The following is a 22500-nucleotide window of genomic DNA, read 5'->3' on the forward strand; positions in this document are numbered from 1 at the left end:
CTGTTAAAGCTGATATATATTTTACGCGACCCTTTTTTGTTGAGCAGCACAAGTTGAAAGTGTTATACATTTGCCTTGATTAGGTTTTAATGTTTAGTGTGCGTATAGTTATTAGAGTTACTGTGTGTCGCTTCCTCCTTTCCTCATCACAAATAACCCCCCCCCCCCTATTCCTTCATTCTGTCCCTCTGTCTTCACCTTCATCCAGAGCATCTGTGTTCTCCGCTTCCCTCCTCCTCCTCACAGCTCTTTGTTTCTCCTCCAGCCTCTGTTTCTCTGAATTGGCCTCGTCCCATCGACCTGCCTCCATCATCCTCTGGTCAGGTCTCATGCGGCTGTCGGAGATTGCCACTCCGTCTTCTGGCTCGTTGAGGGTCAGCGCCAGCGCCGAGAAGTGGTACATGTTCTCAGCATTTTCCCTTACGGAGCCAGGAGAAGAGGAGCATAAGAGTTAAAGAGGTACTGGGCAGTAGCTCACAAAAGTATGACGTATAAGTATAAATAATCTGTTTTGTTGTTGTTTTCTTGCTTACGGGAGAGGGTACTTCTTCCAAAGTATTTTGGGGGAAAGGGTCTGGTAGACCGTCTTCTGCTTGCCCTCTGAACCACTGCTCCCACGACTACTCTGAACGATTTTGGCGCTCTCTATCTTCTCATCCCAGGTACCTGACAGGATGTAGTGGGCCTGGCCTCCGCTGTCTGCAACCACACCTGTCACCTAGATGGTTGGACATAAGCGAGGAAAACAAGGAAGTAAATAAATAAACTTGGAACTAAAATATTCTGGGTAAGGAAGTTTGCAACAGGAAACCAAGGGCAGAGGGGAGCGGATAACATGCAACACTGGTCCCAACACTGGATGGACATTGAACAGGAACGTTGTGGTTATGATTGGCCTTCTCACAGGAATTCTTTTTTTTTATTTAGAGAAGATGGTTCATCAAGCACGTCAGTTAGACGTGCTTGATGAACATGCTCCTTCTGTTCTAATCTGTCTCCTGTCATGTCTTTTATTGCTCCCTTATCTCTGCCCTCACTTTCCTGTCTCTCTACAATCTCCTACCTAAATAAAGAAAAATAATGCAATTACATTTCTACCTATAACCATGAAATAGTAGCACAGCATGTGAATATCAATTGCACATCGTCTCTACTGTCTTCCTCCCTCTCTCTCACTCTCTTACACATTCATTGCCTAACTCTCTCCAGCATTGTATATGTGTATGTGACCCTCCCACGCTCCCAGCACCAATGTCAGTAAAATCCTGCACGTAATTCTGAACAGATTTATTTCATTCAAAAGTCTGATTGTTAATTCCTTGTGTTAATTATATTTGCATTCTCTCAAGGGGTGCGATTTGAGAAGAGTTGGGTTGTTGCTGCCCCACTAGCTTTGCAAAAACTTCACGAGACCTCCTTTCTGTAAGAGTTGGAGTGGGTGGGATAGGTTTTTGCTCAGTTTTGGCCAGTGCTGCGGGCCAACGTGCAAGTCTGCGATTGGCTACCGGCCATAGCCTGGTGGAACGCTTATCCCATAGCCTGGAGGGACGTTAATATGCGATTATAAATACAAAACTTAAAAAATATATAGCCGTCGTTGACTTATTTGAAAAATATTTTGGGGTCTGCTGTCAACAGACACACACACACAAACAGAGAGCCAAAAGAATGATCTCCTGGCAGAGATAATAAAAAGGATGGGTCATATCCGAAGAGCTTATCTTTTGTTTCTGTGGAATGATCAGTTTAAGCATGCAGATACTCTCCAGCAGGAGGCAGCACAACATAAGTTCAATGCCAAGCTTATGAACACACATCAATGTAGGCTGAACCTGAAAGAGAAAGGATTTACCTTGCGTGGAACTTCCCTGGAGAAATAACTGTAGGGTAAAAACTTGAGCTGACAGGTCTCCTTTGTCCTGTGGTTGACAATCTCAATGTCCCCTGACTGTACAGAGACAGATGGACAGGGCCGGAGTAAAGAAAGAGAGGGGGAGAGAGGGAACAGAGAAGAACATGAAAAAGATCAATACCCAGAAGTGGTTCAGAGATGGATAGAGAGAGGAGGAAAGACATGGAAGCTTAGGGAGGAAAGATAAATGTATTATTGCATTACTGCAACAAGATGGACAGGCGTGTCTTTCTCGCACACACACACACACGCACGCACGCACGCACGCACGCACGCACGCACGCACGCACGCACGCACGCACGCACGCACGCACGCACGCACGCACGCACGCACGCACGCACGCACGCACGCACGCACGCACGCACGCACGCACGCACGCACGCACGCACGCAGTGAGCCATCAAAAGCCAATTCAATATTAGTGTTTTTTAATATATATCGAGCCAGTCTCAAAGATCGAACCTGACTCTATCTAGAAAGAGAACGTGACGTCACCCCATTGAAAGTACAGTAATACTGAAAACCTCTTAAGATGGCGCCACCTGGCCATTGAACTCCATTGAACGGTTCCTCAAGCTACAGTATATAGCCATGATATCGACTTAACAATAAGCCTACCACTGCGTTTCTGATTCTGGTAATTAAGAGGTGCATTCTGTTATGCCTGGCTGTGCTCTACAACAAAGCTGTATTGACAGAAGACAGACAGCGGAGATGTCACATTTCTGCCACAAAAAGGCAGAAAACATTCCATGAAAATGGTAGTTTCATGTATTAAAACCTGACATTTAAAAAATAAAACTAATGAAAAATGTAATCTCTTGGACAGTACAGCAGATTAATAGGGCCATCTCGCACAAAGGAGAGGTTGTCATTTCAAGGTGTTATTTGAGATCAAAGTGAGATAAAGCCCCAGGGACCACAACGCTGCTCATTGGTGCACTGTAACGCAATGCTCTGATTTCCCTTCTTCACAGCACTCTGCTCTGCTGGCCTGAATTATATACTGTACCATAATGTAATGCACAGCAGCCATACTGTAGCTGGATGGAGGGATTATATACTGTACCATACTGTAACATACAGCAGCCATAGTTAGATGGATTATATTACACACTGTAACGCACAGTAGCCATAAACTGGATGGATGGATTATATACCATACTGTGTAAGGCACAGTAGCCATAGCTACATGGATGGATTATATCATACTGTAACACACAGCAGCCATACAGTAGCTGCATGGATGGGTTATATACCATAGTGTAACGCACAGTAGCCGTACAATAGCTGGATAGATGGATACTATAACATTCTGTAATACACAGCAGCCATAGCCAGTGTTGGGCAAGTTACTTTTATTATTATAATTTTTTTTTAATACATTACATTACTTATTACCTTCATAAAGTAATACATTTTGTTACATATTACTGTCTGAGCAAGAGCAATATATTACTAGTTACTTTTACCAAACTGCTCAAATAGAACAACTAAATAGCCTAGATCTTTTTTAAATAAATATCAATAAATAATGTAATTATATTGTATGCTCAGAGTTGTTCTTCACATGGGCACTAAATGGGTTCATATATTAAATGAAGGTGTATTTATTCGACTTAATTCGGCTTTTTTCCCCTTTTGACAGATATGGACAATTATATGTTCATGTATATGCATTTTTTTGTCACAAAAATATATCAATCAATGTCACTTGCGACTGTCAAATTCAGAATTTGGCACTTGCTTCAACCAGGCGTTGACGACGCGCCTGTCCTATTCTTCGTGTGACGTGCTGGAAATAAAAGCCAGCTGCAACAATGTATTCCGCCATGAACGGACAGCGAAGTTTGCTCATTAAAAGGTATAGACATAAATTCCTTCACATAGGCAGTGAGGACTGACTGCAAAGTTAGTAGTTGTTGTGTTCAGCAGAAAGTCCACTTTGCATTGGGGGCATTCACACAATTTCTGCTGAAATTCTCTAGCTGATTAGTGCTATTGTGCGAGAGAGGACACACTTTGTTGTTTGTGTTGATGTGCTTCCTTGATGACAGATCATGCATAGTAAAATCCTTTGCGTTAACTTAGCTCCGAAGAGTGTACAAATGGAACCAAATGGACTTGTACGGGTCCATTTGGTACCATTTTTACACTCGTGTTAAATTAACCCTAACCCTAACCCTAAGGATTTTACTGTGTGTGTGAAGAGTACGAGCAAATTGACGCTCACAATACTTAGATCTAAACAGGGTATGAGACTGCCAATGAGGAAGGGGAGCAAGCTGACCTGGTCAATCCACAGCTTGCCAACGATGATATTGTGCACAGTGGAGGTGACTTTCCTCCACACGTAGTGGTTCCCACTGGACTGGAACTGCAAGTGAATGGCACCTGAGAACAGACATGGACAGAAAAGAGAAATGTATAAACAGGACGACAGAAGGGTTACCCAATGGTGTCAATTTGGAGAATATGTCCGTCTGTATTTCAGTGAAGAGGAAGAAGTGAAACTTTGTGTTATGTTTCTTTTTCTAAAAACATAAGCACAGCCATCCTTTTTCCACAGAGCTTAACCCAAGATAATAAACAACATGTATTGCACCACCACTTCAGTTTTCTTTTTTACCCCTCCATTACACAAATCCCCACAGGAGGAATATAATAAGAAACAGGTCAGATAAATACCAGTGTGCTGCTATTAGATGTGCATCTATCAAATCTATCTCATTATCATTTATTCTGAGCCGACAGGCCCAAGCCCTACACCATCCCAGAGGAGAGAGTTCTCTTTATGCCGATACTTTATGTATCTGTCACGAGGGGTCATAAAATCCATCCGATTCATTCTCACACCGTTTTCTGTGGCTTTAGAGAGTGAGTGCATGCGTGTGTATGTGTTCATGTTTGTGTGGGGGTGTTATACAGCAGCAATCTCCTAATCTCAAGTGGTATACAGAATAGCACGCACCTAGTATACTACTATCGGTGCAGTGTCCAATTTCTTTACTCATTTGTTTTCCTTGATATTATACACAGTCTAGAAATTATACAGTATTATACGGCGTCTCACCCAGAGGCATTATGGAGATGTATTTGCCACGGAACTTGCTAGCTATAGTGATTTCCTGCCACAGGGTCCAGCCTCGTTGGGAAATCACGTGATGAGAAGCTGCAGGAGGGTGATGGCTCACCTGAGAAAAAGAAGGCGAGGAGTGAAAGGTTACTGTTACAGCAAATGGATTACTTTATAGAATAATAAAAAGAGAGAACACCGCACAGCAGGACTGATGCCTCGTTAAGCATTCCATAAACGAATCAGTGAACAAATGTGAGGGTGTGTGTGTGTGTGTGTGTGTGTGTGTGTGTGCGTGTGCGAGAGCCTGCGTGCGTGCGTGTGTGTACAGTATGTGCGTGTGTACATGAGTATGTTCATTAGGCGTCCCCAGCGGTGCTATTTACCTGCTCGCACAGCGAGCGGTAGCCATACTCCTCCCGGCGGTCCAGCTCGTAGGTCTCGCCCAGCAGGGGGTTGAAGGGCTTGGCTGTGCGGTGGACCGTGGTGGAGTAGGAGGAGATGGAGAAGGCAGCGACCAGGCACATCTGCTCCAGGGAGGATTCACAGCGGGCCGCCTTGTCCAGCAGCTCATGGTACTCCAGGTCCTCGGACAGCCGCTGGAGCATTGACAGAGGCTCGTTGAAATTTACCTGCAAGGGGAAAACGCAGAAGACGCAATGTCTAACACCCAGTGAGATTCTGTGTTAATTGATGTGCACATACTGTGCAGCTCAAACGTATAACACTTACGGGCATTGGGATTTTGGAGAGTTCCTTGCCGATACAGTTTTTCATGATGCTCCACAGGTTGAGGGAGTAGTTGGGTTTATCTGGGACGTGTGTCCGGCGCTGTCTGCGGGGCTGCAGCTCCTTCCCCGCCAGGTCGTTACAGCTCTGAGACCCCTGGGATTAGAAGGTATAGTGTGTGTGTGATGTGCAGGAGTTAGGAACCTTTCGAACCTTGTGTCAAACATGGAGGAAGACTGTCAGAGGGGATCCAGCAAAGTCACTGACAGCTTGTCAGGGGGTTCAGTGTGTTGCCAAGTGACAGAGAATGAACATAAACAGGAACAGAAAACAGAGGATGAAAAAGACAGGAGAGATAGAGTGACAAAGAGGAGAGCAGATGTCTGAGTGGCAATTAAGATCAAGAGGCATGATGGAGAGAGCAGCTGTACATCTCTGGCACTACACCACAGGGGCGACAACACAGCTACGAAAGCCACACACAAAAAAACTTTGTGTGTGTGTGTGTGTATATGGGGGGGGGATTGGTTGAGAGATACTCTCTTGCAGCTTGAAATCAGCAATTGTGAGTATGGTATGAATAAACGAATGAGCGTTATGCTTTCTCTCAGCATGGATGAATCGATGGTGCCATCACACAGGACAGCAGTATGTGTTAAAAGCTATGAGGCCTGTTTGTCAGTCTGTCTGACACTTACATGGTCATCCTGGTTCCAGTCATTGGGATGGCCTCCACTTGCTTCACTCAAGTTACTCTGAGAACGCCTGAAACACAATGAAAATGGGATTTCACGATAAGCTTAAGACACACACACGCACATGACAAAAAGGTCAAATTGTAATGCAGCAACAAATTAGCAACAAATTGAGCTGCACGCATGCACACGCACACATACACACACACACACACACACACACACACACACACTTAATATGGTGCTGCTGTATGTGAGTGGGTTGGAGAGAATACAATATGGCGGTGTAAACACTGGGTCACAGATTGTTTGGCTATCATTCATAATCATCTTCAGTGCTATGGAGAAGACAGGTGGCCAGAGATTAGAGGTACATACCTATCAAAGCCCCAGGAATATTGTGTTTGTTTACATTTTTGTCCACAATCAATAATAAACATTACAGAATGTACCTGATTTTTTTTGTCAATGCTGCATTAAACTCACTGTACTGTGTGTAAATGCCCTCTTCAAGCTAAAATTTGAAATGCAGCACAGAAATGTTTTCCAGGCGTATTAATCTGATAAAATAAACAGCATAGTGATTTTCAAAAGCATGAATTACTGTACCTCTGTACAGTTGCAGATGTTAAGTGTGTTTTTCCACATTGTTTGGCAGTGAATTTGCTGCATGTGTTTGCAGACTGCAAACTACTTAAGTATACATACATACTTATGTACTCAAACTTTGTTGAAGACAGGAGTGACCTCTGCTAAATTCGACTGCATTTAACTGTCTCCCTGGTTAAGATCAGTATGACTGGAACTACAGTAAATCCCATGCCACCGCAATAATGCATAAACACTACTGCTTCTAAGGTGGGGCCGAAGGCCAGGCCATCTAGAACAGTGTTTGTCTATACTGTATGTACAAAATGCAAGTTTCTATGTATGTCCCCTCAAATGAAAGACCAATAATTCACAGCTTATGCCACTATCTGTTTGACGTGACAAAACCATACAAGCCATGAAATTAAGTAAAAGTGGACTTAAAAATGTATGTTATGTCAAAGTTATGTTAAAGTTATGTAATGTTTTGGCAAATGTCTAATTGGTTACACCAATATTGTTATTTTGAGGCACTTTTGTGTAGTATTTACGCAGATTGCTACTTCCTTTTGGCCAAATAAGGCATAGACTGTCATCACAAGTAACACTAGTCGACATGCACACAAGCAGCCAACTTGTTTAGAGTGGTTACACCACTGAATATTGCATTGTGATTTGTGTGGCTTCATTCACAAACTGCACACATTGTAACCTGCTATTGTTCGCCAACAACAACAGCCACAACACCAGAGGGAGCACCTATGACCTGGTACCCCCCAACTTTAGCACAACATGGAAAAATAGCTACCACCATAATGTGGAATGCCCTGACATCATCCATCAAAGGATGTGAATCACTAGCCTGAAAAAGCATCGTCAGAAAACTAGTGGAGATAGATATAAAATCCCATTGAAATGAGGGGTCATACACTGCTGCCATTTTTTTCGCTCCTCTGTAAATACAGTATAGCTATTTGTATTTGTTGAAGACATGTATTAATGCTCTTTTGATTAAATGAATACATAGGAAACAAGTCCCCAGGACTTTTTGCGTTATTTGTTTACAATCAATTTGCAATCAATCCAAAAAAACTACTTTAATAATGACGTGGCTCCCATGTGGATCTCGACATCATGTCATCAGTCATCCAAGACGTATCTACAACTTATGACTCTATAATTGGGCAAGGTTTCAAGTGCCGTTTACTGCCATTATAATTATGTGAAACAAAAATGTGCATAGGTACTTCCTTCACCTACTGGCACAAGGAATTTGGTGCTGATCAGTCCTGCCGTTTAAAGGAGTAGTTCACCCAAAAAAATCTTATTTTCTATCAATTACACACCCCATGAAGTCTTGAATTCATGGAGATGTTTTAGTTTTTGTCGCATTCCTAGGCCAATAATTTGATGACTGGCGGAGTCTCTGGTACAGAAGTCACCTAATGAAATCAAATTATTGGCTTAGGAATGCAACAAAAAATAAAACATCTCCATGAATTCAAGGCTTTATGGGGTGTGTAATTGATAGAAAATAAGTAATGTTTTGGGTGAACTACTCCTTTAAGAGATTAGCCCCGGAAAAACAAAGAGACAGGCAAAGACTCACAGATAGACCCTCTTCTGAGCGGCTTGCCTCCTTCAGAACCATGCAGATTTTTTTTTACATATTATTACTTCACTCTGTATAGTCTCCTTTCCTGCATGAGCTAGTGTTGCTTCTACTTCCATTAGCGTTAGAAGAGTTATGAACAGTTGGGGGGGGTTGGGTGTTGGTCACTAGGTGTCTCTTACAGTACCTGTGTTGTGTATTCTCTGTGGCCGTCACTGTGATGAATGCAGGGGAGTCCTCCATGGCATCGAAATACTCTGTATCCTCATCTTCATCACTCGCCTCCTCTTTGAGTGGCCTCTCACTCCCTCCTGGCAGGACACGCAGATTTCATTATGTACAAGAGTATGCTTCACAGTGTGCAACAGCCATATCACATGATTCTGGTTTGTAGACAGGGTTAAATGTGGAAAAGTGGATAATCACATACCTATGGTGATTAATCAATTATAATCTGCTTATTTAAATAGGTAATGTTCTTGCTGGCTAACTTGCCCAAATGAGTTCCTCAGGGTACATTTGTCAAGCCCAATATGCAGGAGTATTCACTTATTAAATAAACTAGTCCTGGGGGTCTTTATCATTATTATTATTATTATCATAATTACTATTAAAAAGCCCCCTTCGGGGGTTTGGCCACTTCCTATGTAAAAGGACCGTGTAACCCCAGACGGATACTGGTCCAGTGGGCAAAAAATGAAGTGTAAATGTATGCTTTGGAAAATGGTGTGAAATAATGTAAAGTATACATGATTTTAACATTCACCCTATCATTATCAGACCTAAAATGACCCTTCAACTTCTTGTGTCATTGCCCCAAAATGAGTGGACATACAGGTGTTGTAGCAATTTGTAGCATTTCTGTCAGATAACTCACGAATAGATTGAACCAATATTATAGACCGAATATATTTAAGCAATATAATAGAATGAGAATACAAGTGTGGAAGTAATATTTTATCTTGGCGTTCAGGCTCTGCTATATTTGTTCTCCCTGCTCAGCACAATCATACGGCCATCATTAACCATTAAGAGCAGGGAGATAGATATACCATAACATAACAACCCCCCATGGGGAACAGACCAATAGCAGAGCCCACTGGTGGTGCTGGGGTGGTGGTGGGAGAAAACGCTGCATGACAACAAGCTAGAAGACACAACCGGATGGAATGCCCGATTCAAGAGAACTTAAATACCCGCCCAATTGGACAGCTGATTGCCACGTCTGTGTATGACGTAAGGATCTTGCATGACGCTGTAAACAGCCATATAGAATGAGCAATGCATGTAACCTCTCGAGTGTATGCTGCCAGAACTAACTCGCAGGCTACGTATAATTTCTGTCAGATAACTCACGAATAGATTGAACCAATATTATAGACCGAATATATTTAAGCAATATAATAGAATGAGAATACAAGTGTGGAAGTAATATTTTATCTTGGCGTTCAGGCTCTGCTATATTTGTTCTCCCTGCTCAGCACAATCATACGGCCATCATTAACCATTAAGAGCAGGGAGATAGATATACCATAACATAACAACCCCCAACACGCGTGACCTACGGTGAACGCTCACCGATTCATCCAAACAGATATCCCACTAAACTCCTTCAGGAGACAGTGACGAATATGCAGCTAGCAATTCTGGATCATGCTAGGATATTCTAACATAACCCCCAACACGCGGAACCAAGAACGCCCTACGGTGAACGCTCACCGATTCATCCTAGCAGATATCCCAATAGACTCCTTCAGGAGACAGTGACGAATATGCAGCTAGCAATTCTGGATCATGCTAGGATATTCTAACATTATGTGAACTTGAATGTGAAGCCATGGCTACGCTTGCCGTAAGCCTTATTCTATATGATAGGAAAACTATGTGTGGGGTGAATTCTCAAACCCATACCAATTGACCAAGCTGATATCCCATCCACCACAGACCAGCGTCTGGGATCAGCGAGGACATACTAACTTTATGTGAACTAAAACTATGTGTGGGGTGAATTCTCAAACCCATATACCAATTGACCAAGCTGATATCCCATCCACCACAGACCAGCGTCTGGGATCAGCGAGGACATACTAACTTTATGTGAACTAAAAGGCCTTAGCTGCCATGCACAGGCAGCACTTAACCATTCCTCTAATAGCCACATAGAAGAATATACTACATAAACTTAACATGCCTAGTGTTAAGAGTTGATGCCCCCAACCGCATCCTACTGATGCCCCCAACCGCATCAACTCTTATGCAAGCCAACTGCATCACCGTGATGCTATTACCCAACCGCATCAGCCATGATGCAAACCAACCGCATCAACCATGATGCCACTTTTTTGAGTTTGAGCAACCAGCTTAACTCTTTAGTGCCAACTAAAGAAACATTTAAAACTTAACATGACTTTGAAGTCACGCTACACCTTACCTTCACCCAGCGACCACCAGATATGCATGGTAATAACAGAACTACCATTTACATTTAGCTATTACAACACTTGTATTCATTACATCCTGAGCCAACAAAGAACTCCCCATTTTAGCGCACATGACGAACATGGCACTAAGGACCATTTTATTCAGAACGGTTGATCTGTGCACCAACTGATAATATGCAGATGGTTAAAATTTGTTCTGTTGAATTAAAGCTTAAACTGAAGATGGGACATGACCTGATGAACAAATGAGCCACAGATAAAACATAATGCTGCTTGTGTGAGAACAGACTAAGATCTGTGTTTTAACAGCTAAGATCTATGACTGCCCCATCTAACCATAGATTGACTTCTAATTAACTAAGAATACTGAAGCAGCTTCCAATGAGAGATTTAAGATATATTCATAAAATGTCCCTCCATAGAAATAAAACATCAGAAATCAAGATGCATGACTAACTCTTGATATACACTTAGATTAGACTCCACGTAGATGAAAGCAATGGTTATCGACTTATAGTAGTTAGTAGTACCAACAATATTTAATCTGAATCCAGTACTCCCTTTACATTACATGCTTGTAAAATTGCAACCTTGCTTACGAGACTGCAAGAAGAACCACGCCAACATAATACCAAGAATGATATGCCACCATTTAAAGAACATAACATTAAATATTTGCCTCCTGAGCAGATTTTAATTAATGACCATACCATTCATTATCCAATAACTTCATAACAACAATAACGGAACTAAGTTTGGATTCCAAGTACCTTTGAAATGCCCATCAACCATGACTCTACTGAAGAGCCCCACCATTTATCTGGTAGCAATAACTTTACTCCTGTAGCTTGTCACACAACATGACATCAATTGTCAACCGCTTTTATAAGAATGCATTACATCCGGGGATCTGAACATATGTTGATCCCAAGATAAGACATGAGTGCCCTCATAAATTGCTCCCCTCCTTTATGCCCTGAGAGCATGAATGCCCTCTGCTGGACCATCTTTAATATAACAAAGACCATTTAGATGGGCTGCTATTGCTAAAGATAAAGAAAAGCAGTTGTTTTCTTTCAAGTGTTTCAAGATTTACTTAAGAAAATCCCTGTAACCTACCAGTCTCTTATCCAAGGTGTAAGCAGCAAAATGTATATCACCTTGACAGCAAGAATAGCTTAATTAGCTTTGCAATACAATAGCACAGGGGGGACTTTAGAATGTAACCAAAGCTTACATCTAACCAAGCACTGCAGCCAACACAGTATAATAGCCCATTACTTACTTGATTTGCACAATTTACTTCATTATTATATTTACCAGCCTCCACTATATCTTAGAGGCAAATTATTACCAGAAAATGTAGGCTACATCAGATGGAAATAGCTATAGCCACCAATTAGCACATACTAGCTGCAACATAAAATATATTACCACAATATAATGGCCATACTGCACACTATAGTCTACTTTAGTATAAAAATTATGCACCATGAACCATAAGTTCTCTTTACAGCATATTTGAATGCAGTCTCCTAGATTTGAAAAACTGCTGAAAGAATGAATCACTAATATAAATAGCCTATATATATTTTAACCAACTGTAGATTAACTTGAAACATTATTAATTCCTACACTGAGATACCTGGTGCTATGCTGATTTACTCAAGTAAATCCGCAGACTACTGTCTGCAACACTAAAACGAGATCAAGAAAAATGACTATTAGTTATAACTTGTGCTTATAATAAGCGGACATGGCAACCCAGCACTGTGTTGCGTCTATGCTTGCAGTCCCATAGCCCGGAGGGAGCGCACTGACGTTGATCAGTGAACCACGACATGTTTGGAAGCGCAAGAACACACACTAGCTCTTCTTCATCCACAAGTGTACTTTCTTATCCCACTCAAGATGACGGCCAGACTGTGCATTAATCGTTTTTAACCAGTAGGCTACACATTATATGAAACATAAGATTTGAGCAATGCACTGCATAAGTGACACTAACTATTGGACCTCTCTCTCCCCCTCTCTGCTCTGAACAGCTGATCACTGATACGTGCAGTGATGCCGGTTTGAGAGAGAAATCAGCCAACCTAGACCACGAAAATACTTGTATTTAACCTGTATTATCCTAATGTATGCATTGTCATTGAAATAGCCTAAAGTGAGCTTGTAGATGATCTGCTATTTCGAAATCTTGTGATAAAAGTGGAATATTTGGAATATGTATATTTTTAACTACACATTAATCTGGGGACCATGACAGAACCACATAAGAAAGCGATCCCAAAATAACTTTTCCCCAGAAATAAGCCAAACCACCAATAAGCGATTTGACAGAAAACCAGCCAATGTTGCTAATAATGAGATGAGGCCCCATAGCCCGGAGGGACACAACAGAAAGCTCTGCTGGCTGAGCTAAAACACCGCTGTTTTTCAGCTTAACTTTGAAAACATTAGCAAGGAGCAGTTTCACTACAATTTAAGTTGCTTTGCTTTTAGTAATAGAACAAGTATCATATAACAACCAGCGGCACCAGACCACCACTGAAACCTCAACAATGACATTAGCATCAACAGCATATTAGCTTTTTTTTTTTTTTTTTTTTTTTTTTTTTTTCCAGCAGCATAGAGAAGAACACAGCAGCCTTAGTAGATAAACAAACGCGACGCCATACCACCTGGCCTTCACAGTAGCCTATAATAGACAGCAGCTTATGAGCAGAAAGCATGATTCAAGTAGCATGAAGCAGTTACACCAGCAAACAACAGCAGCTTCTGGGAAGCATGATAGCAAGTTGCAGTAGCTCCAGCAAACAACCAAACAACCAGCCAGGAACAGCAAACGCTGCATGACAACAAGCTAGAAGACACAACCGGATGGAATGCCCGATTCAAGAGAACTTAAATACCCGCCCAATTGGACAGCTGATTGCCACGTCTGTGTATGACGTAAGGATCTTGCATGACGCTGTAAACAGCCATATAGAATGAGCAATGCATGTAACCTCTCGAGTGTATGCTGCCAGAACTAACTCGCAGGCTACGTATAATGTGTTAGAACTATTGGGCCTTACTGTAACTAAGGGGAAAAAAGTATCATATGTATTTGCCCCTCATCTGTAAAACAAATGTACACATACTGTACAATCAAATGTAAAATCTAAGCTAAATACATGGTGGGCAGTGTTGTCAGGGGCCAACTATTCTGGCCAACTATTGAATGCCTTCACTGGCCCACTTCTGATGGGATAAGACATTTTAAAAAATTAGTCACAGTCACCTAACGTTCGTTTCATTTCAGCATAAATTCCTGCATTAACAGGGTTAACAGACTCATCTGTAATGCATGTAATGCACACATCCTCTGTCACAGCTGATACCGTCCAAGGTTGTTATGACAGCTTGCCTATTAAATGTGCACATACTGTATATACTGGACCGGATGCTGAATTATAGGTCAAGTCAAGGGAATGGGCTCAGCCTCTCTCCAAATCCGCTTTATTAATATTACTGTATCAACAGCAACGCATGTGGCATGCTGTCAGTGATCTACATTTAAACTGAGACACACATGCAGGCACACACGCATGCACACATACACACACACACACACCGAGATAAGCAATGGCTGGATTAGTAGTGTCAGCTGTAACTCTGAGTTGATAAAAAAAAAAGACTGGGTCTAAAGCCCTTGCCAGCTGCATCTTTTTTGTGTTTTCATGTGTTTTTAACACGAAAATTAAGTCCAATATACTTTATGTTTTAGTCGCGGCCACGGACATGGTACACGGATACACTGCATATGGTTACTCATCCGATTTTGTGACCTGCCTATGCATTGCAGTGATGGCGCGACGCAACAGGACACATATTGGATAGGTAATCAAATGCAATGCGCTTTTGACAAATGGGTCTCCTGCGATGTCTCCTGTGACAGGAGCAGTGTTGCCAGAATTTGCGAGAGGAATAAGCAACCCGGTCTATGAAAACAAGCCCAAAAGAAGCGACTATAATAGGCCACATGATGAGCACTTCAAACCTATATATGTCGGCCATTAAACAATATGCATATATGTTGGCTAGTTGAAAATATCCAATCTACAAGCTCACAACCGCAACCCGCAAATACCATTATTTACAAGCAACTTTACAGAAAAACAAGCCCAATGTGGCTTATAATAAGCAGACCTGGCAACACTGCAGAGAGGGAGAGAGGAGAGCGTAAGATTGAATTGGGGATAATGGCTTGTGCAGTCTTCTCTTAAAGGCAATGGTATCTGGCACGGTGATTGGTTTTATCATCGTAACACCCAAACCACACCTATGCATAATGTATAGTGCAGGTGTTTTGCGGATAAGGCAGGTGTCCCAAAATAGCAACTTTTGCACGGGAAAGCCCCTTGCGCACTCCCAAATCGTCAAATAGTGGGTTTAGCCAGTATGGCCCATTATAGGGCCCTTCGTCTATATCATTGAAATTCTTGCAGCATGTGGCTGCCTAAATCCCAAGAGATAGAGTATGTCTTCTTCCTGATCTGGCTTTCTTCAGTTATGTTACAGATAATCTAATTCTGAACCTTCTGACCAGACATGAAATGTCCAATTGCTTCCTGGTCTGTAGTACTGTCTGTAATACTTGACTTGAGGTTGGTCATAAAGTTCCCATATTCACATGTTGGCTGCCGTGTGAATATTCAAGGTATTCAGGTACATTTTTGAGGTCCGAACACGGGACAGCAGGACTCACCCTTGTCGGTGGCGGGCGGACTAGCTGTGTTGGCAGCGAATGTGGGGGCTTCTTTCCAGGCTCTCTCCAGGCTGTTATGCTGCTTGGCTAGCTGCTCAATGGTCTCCTCCAGGTGGGCGCGTTGTTCCCGCTCGTACTGCAGCGCACGCTGCCATCTCCGACTGTGAGTCTCTGCTAGGTTCAGGAAGTCTCGACACGCCTGGGAAAGGGTAAACACACAAATATACAGCATATATTTTACATTCCCTGATCATTTTCATGACCCTCCCAGAAACAATTCACAGACCCCATATGTAAACTTTATATTCTCGAATATGAATCCTCTAGAAATTATAGGAATTATATAATTTCCTTAGCTTCAACTCCAGCTTATAATGTTGGCAAAAGTTAGAGAGAATGAGGGGATTCGGTTGCATTTGAGCATCAATCATTGCAATAAAGGCTATTGTCATCATTATCGTCATGGTTTTGAGCAATCATCATTATGTCAATCAGTCACTTCCCTGACTCTTTGTACTGGGGCCTCTGCACTGCGCTGCTGACTGTGCAATATCACTTCCCGTCATATCCTAGAGCACATCACATTGTAAGGTTACAAAGGCAGCATTAGCCACAGGCACACTCCTTGGCTGCAGAACAGACTGTATTGCGGTCAGAATCGAACAGCACTGTCAAACTGTCCATGAGGCCCCTACTGCTGACTCAACATTATTGCTGAACAAAGAAGTTACTTCAGGTCAAACGTACAGCATTAGCATTATTCTACACAGCATGCCTGCCAGTCTGGCCACGGAATGAGTTCAAAGGTCAGTGAACCTAAATTACACACCTGACAGCTGACAATGCATGATGAAAGACACATGAAATAGCCCATGATCTGTAAGCTGATGCTGTATGTTTGACCGGAAGTAACTTCTTTGTTTTCTGCATTAACTTAAGAAAACTGAAGCTATATTTTTAAACTGCCAAAATGTGCCATTTGTACAGCTTTTTTTCTTATCAATCTTTACCCAGATAATTGTAACAGGCAGCCAGTGGTCTTTTACTAAATGCTTCTTTATTCTTAGTGCCTTGGGGATTTTTTGATACTGTAGACAAAACCACTTGGACATGATACTGGCTGCAGTCGGCTATCTGAGGGGCAAGCATGTCACACAACTCATATAATCTCTGTCCTCTAAGCCTAGTACCAAATGCATGTCGAGATAATATACTGTAATTATATCTTCCTCGGACAGTTAGGATTTATTGCCTTTTGGGCAGCAGGAGGAACAACAACAAGGACACTGGTCAAGGCCAACTCTTTCCCTAATCCATTTCCGGAGAACAGGATATCTATCCAACACAACTGAAGGGTTTAATTCCAGTACTTTATCCCCCACTTCCAACCCATGAGAATTTAAAATCGGCCAATATTTTATTCACATTTCAGGGGTATTTATAAATGAGCGCATAATGTCCTAGAAAAAGTGCTTGTATTAAATGTGTTATATTTCATTCATATTGTAATGTACGTAATAGATTTTAATGTTGACTAAAGCAATAATCCCCAAAAGGCTGTGGTTTACAGTGATTTTAGAACAGCCATGGGGTGTTGTTGAGCACGACATTAAGCAAAGTATCTAGAATCCCCATAGCTGTTCTAAAATCACTATAAACCAAACCATGGCCTCACCATGGCTTATTGCTTTCACTAGAAAAAAGCACCCTTCGGGCATTTGGCCCCTACCTGAAAGCCCCTCATACCCACCCCCCTAAACCCCTGCATAACCCCCAATGCCCCCCTCCCCCCATCTTCCATACCATGCTGTACCAAATGTACTGTATTTAAAGAGATATTTCCTCCTCAGAGATTGAATGCCGGACGTATGATCAACAATTTGGTCTATCAATCACCCAGACAGAATTAAAGATTTTTTTTAATAACATTTCTGCTTTTGGGGTGACCTGGTGGATCATTGAGTAGGAGTACCACATAAATAAGGCTATACGGCGTATACGCCTTCCCAGTTTAGTGACACAAAATGCAGCGAGGGAAGGGAAATGTAGACAAGTCACTAAGGAAAGCCTGATTCAGGCCACACTACAATGGAATGTGTGCAGGCTATGTGCCTTGCTGATTGATCAGACTGTGCTATCCTACTATGGCATGTCAATAGAGAATGAAAACATTGCAAGCCTTGACAATGAAGCAATAAAAAAGTGTTTGAAACAATAATTCACCTTACAATATTAAAGCAGAGCAAGTATACTGTATATCAGTATCGTGATACCACACCAAAAATTCGGAAAAATATACTTTAGTCCCAAACTTTGAAATCCTGCATACAAGGTTTGGTACCAAGATACATGTAGCTTGGTTATATCACAATACTTCTGTGTACAAATAAAAAATCAAGCAACCAAACCCTATGGTGAACTGTTTTGATTCCATATCTTGAAGGTTCCTCAAAATGTCAGTTCAATGATTGAACCATCCATTGTGATCTAGGCTACAAAGGAAATTGTAACTAAACCCACCGTCTGAAGTTGAAGTAGAGTTGAGTTGTCTCTTACCTTCAGCAGTATGTCGTAAAATGGCAGACTCAAAGCCTCAGTCTCACTTTTAAAGGGCATGTGACGGCGCTGCTCACTTCCTCAGACAAAATCCTAAAACACAACTAAGCCTTACCCTAAATAAGGGACATTTCCTAAGATTTCTTCTTCTGCTGAATGTGTTGAATATACTCAGACTGCTTGTGACTTCCTTTGGTGGGAAGGCAATGCGGGGGCAAGTCGATGGGCATGCAGGACTAAATAAATTATGTCAATCGGTTGTCAGCGTCAAATTAAATATCCAGCTTCACTTTATATAATGAGCAGGGTTGGGCAAGTCTGAAATTAACCAGAAAAGTTTATTCAAATTACTACAGTAGGTAACCCATACAAACTCAAGACTGTAGTGCATGTAAACACACTGACAAGCACAAGTGTACACACACACACACACACACACACACACACACACACACACACACACACACACACACACACACACACACACACACACACACACACACACACACACACACACACACACACACACACACACACACACACACACACACACACACAGCCTTGGTTCAATGGCCCACATGAGGAGTTGCATCAGTAATAAATGCACCTTCCATTCAGGGTCAAATACTCTTTAGTTAATGTACTGTAGCTCCATCCGACTCCTGACATTCATCCCTCTGTTGTTCCCCCTTCTTTCCTCACTCGTTTCTCCCTCCCTCCCTACTCCATCAAACCTCTTTCTCCCCCAGTTTCTTTGGGACTAGCTCAGGGAGAGACTACAGTTCTACTATTAGCAAAAAGTAAATCTATACAGTAGCAGAATCCACAGATGCAGAAAGCCAAATACCCCTTATCCATTCATTGTAATTTGTCACCCTCTGCTTGAACAGAATTAATTTACTGTATGAGACTAAAACTACTATTAGTAGTATGCAGTGCCACTTCCTCTAACTTGTTCTCATTACAGGTCCATTCTGGCTATGCCTAATGGTATTTTAATGGAATCTAGGCAATCCAAGAGAGACTGTGTTATTGCTTGTCCAGTAAGTCTCAGATTCCCCTGCAAATTAATCAAAACATGGCACGGCCAACGTGCAGAACAAGATGGATCATCATTTTGCGGCACAGCAGTACTATCTGCAATTTAAGTACAATCTACAGCATGCCATGCAGTTTAGAACCATTTTAGTTTTATTAATCACAGTTCTAGGAACTAATTTATCTTTTTAATTTACTGTCTCTCTCATCCACAAACATGTCAGAGGTAATGGTCTCTGACCTCTTCATATAAAGCCAAAACAAAAGGGTCAAAGTGCAAAGTTGCAACCCCTGGGCTCACACACAGTCAGTCCAAACCAGTCTACTCTCAATAACCAAGCATGGAACAGGAACATCTTATGTAAGTGTCAGACATGCACTTCCTCCCAAATAATCATTCCACAACCTAGACGAAAAGACCAACGCTATCAGCTCCGACATGAAAGAAAGAAAGCATTCTTTTCACACATCAAAGCGAACCAGATCAGCAGGACAGAATGACAAACCTTGAATGCTTGTCTGGGTAATGTCTGCTTTAGTCACTGCAGGTCTGTCTGTCTAATAGCAGTGCCACGGGGACAGGGTAGAGGTCTGACGTCCCTCACCAGGCTGGGTGGATCTAAAGCTATTCCTGTCCTCCCTCCCCCTTTATCAGATCTAGTGTCACTCCTTCAGACCCTCAACTCCCCCTGAACTTTTGTCTGCTAAAGTTCTGTAAAGCCAATGAAAAGACCTAACCTTACTGTAAAGCCACAGAGAGCAAGAGTTAAACCTATTCCTGCAATCAGTGGGCTGTCAATCATCTACTGTGCTTGTCATTTGAATGTTCGGATTAATTACAATATTGATCATTCATATGGAAAGAAGTCTATGGAGGCAACTTGCCACGCTTTAAGTGAAATCTTCTCTTATTACGCACTGGTTAGGGGAATTATAGATGACTCACATTCTTGTCATGTCATTCTCAGCATGTGACACGCACTCACTCTCTTTCTACTCTACGCACATGATCAACCCCTGCTGTAGCGCAGGATTACTCACATTGATCATAGCATTGGAAGTGATGCGGAATAGGGTGGCTCGCTCATTGACTGCCTTGATCTTCTCTCCTCCCTCCACAGGAACGCGCAGTCCCTCGAGCTCGCTCAGAGAGCGCTGCAGGGCTGCCCCATGCTTGGCGATCAGGTCATTGCACGTGCTGAGGTCATCGAGCTTGCTGACCAGTGTCTTCAGAGTGCCTTGGATCTCACTGCGGTCCGACTGGGATGTGGGCTCCTCATCCCCAGAGTCATCTGAAGGGGAGAGGTCAGAGGTCACAAATGCATCATGACTACAATGAAGAATATATTTGAGGGAGATATGAATAACTTTCCGACACACACACACACACACACACACACACACACACACACACACACACACACACACACACACACACACACACACACACACACACACACACACACACACACACACACGTATAATGAATTGATATTCTTCCATAAGACAGGGTATGACTTCCCAAGCTGCAAAGAAGATCTATCATAAACCAATGACTCAGTACCCAGTGCGCCCCACTGGTACCCTCCACCATGAATGACTCATTGTAGACACTTGAAATGGAGGACAGAGAATCACAACATGCATAGCAGTAAATCAATAGAGATGAACAGCCGACAGCTAGGGTGACCACCCGTCCCGAAATTCGCGGGACAGTCCCGAAATTGGACCCTCTGTCCCGCGTCCCGCACAAGCAGGGCAATGTCCCGAAAATCAAAGTTATGAAAAAAAAAAAAAAAAAAGATTTTTATTTTATAAAAAAAAAAAAAAATCATTACATTTTTAAGTTAACTTGCAATACCCTCTTATATCTAATCCTAACCCTAAAACCAAAGTAAAGAAACCAAAAACTGGAAAAAAAACGAACCCAATCCGCCCAGAACCGCGAAAAAAACGAACCCAATCCGCCCAGAACCGCAAAAAAATTTCGCGCGCGCGGGAGTGGTCCGCATGCGCGCGCGTGCATGCGTCCCGCGATGTCCCGCGAAACGGGTTAATCTGTCCCTCAATGGACCTGTCTGGAGGTGGTCACCCTACCGACAGCTAGTCTTGAATTCTTGATGACTAGATTCTATGTTATGGGAACATTTTGCACTTAATGCAAGTGACTGTTTTTGAATAACAGATAGTCATTGTGCATTTTTGCATCCATATGAAAGCAGAAAATAGCAAAATAATGAAATAATGGTTTATTAGATAGATTGAGTAAATAGTTTTGAAACTACAGCTTTTATAGCAGTGGTTCCCAAACTGGGGGAACTCCCCAGATGACACACATTTCTAAAGTTACAATTTAAAGACTTTTAAAACCTTTTTAATACCAAATTGTCAAATATTACGTAAGAAAGAGGCAAACATTGTGAAAATAGCCGATCTACAAGCTCACCGTTGTGAGCTTGTAGTCAAACTAAATGTAATGCCCACAATTACTTGTCAGGGTTCAAATAGGATTCTGGATTTCTGTCTTATAGAACCGAATTCAAGTTCATTAAAAAAATCACCATTTAAATGGCACACATTCAGAGACAGTGCTCTTAGCATATGCTAGCAATGACTAGCTCTAATCTTACATCTTATTTAATTAAGTTGAGGACAAAATAAACATGATGTTGGAGTGTGTTTTGTGTTTATTCAGTGTTTTGATATTTGGAACATGATTTTGGCGACTGTGACATCATTGCTGAGAATGTCTGTTCTTCCTGGACTACAATGGACTACAGCCCATGTTTCCTGTAGTTCAAGTCTGACTTGCCCCTCCAGCTGATGTCAATCACCTTGTTAAGACTGCTCTAAGGCAGAGGTCTTCAACAGGGGGTCCGCGACCCCTAGGGGGTCCGCGGAGGTACTGCAAAATGTCAAATTGTCTTTAAACATAACATAACATATTTTGCACACCTACTGGGGCAGGTGCGTAGGAGCAGGCAATATAAAACACAATTTTATACATAAATATACAATATATGTGGTAGCCCCCCCTACCCTACGAGGTAGGGGGTCCCTGCTCCATCTACCCTTCAGTTTGGGGGTCCCTGGCCTGAA

General features: G+C 42.2%; 1 protein-coding gene across 1 annotated transcript in view; it reads right to left on the reverse strand.

Annotated features, from left to right (window-relative positions):
* Positions 1-175: 175 nt before the first annotated feature.
* The window catches only part of osbp2b (oxysterol binding protein 2b), a gene marked incomplete at its 3' end in the record, with an annotated part of 66899 nt that continues 44574 nt past the window's right edge, over positions 176-22500 (reverse strand). Inside the window, exons 3-13 of the mRNA XM_080433566.1 lie at positions 20443-20693; positions 15808-16006; positions 8801-8924; positions 6417-6483; positions 5722-5874; positions 5376-5621; positions 4987-5107; positions 4204-4307; positions 1853-1948; positions 534-718; positions 176-419 (exon numbers count right to left, since the gene is read on the reverse strand). Of these exons, the coding sequence (XP_080289692.1) occupies positions 176-419; positions 534-718; positions 1853-1948; positions 4204-4307; positions 4987-5107; positions 5376-5621; positions 5722-5874; positions 6417-6483; positions 8801-8924; positions 15808-16006; positions 20443-20693 (1790 nt within the window). The remainder of the gene's footprint in view (positions 420-533; positions 719-1852; positions 1949-4203; positions 4308-4986; positions 5108-5375; positions 5622-5721; positions 5875-6416; positions 6484-8800; positions 8925-15807; positions 16007-20442; positions 20694-22500) is intronic.

Source organism: Gymnoscopelus braueri (genome assembly GCF_963280865.1).
Source record: "Gymnoscopelus braueri genome assembly, chromosome: 7".
Classification (NCBI taxonomy): domain Eukaryota; kingdom Metazoa; phylum Chordata; class Actinopteri; order Myctophiformes; family Myctophidae; genus Gymnoscopelus; species Gymnoscopelus braueri.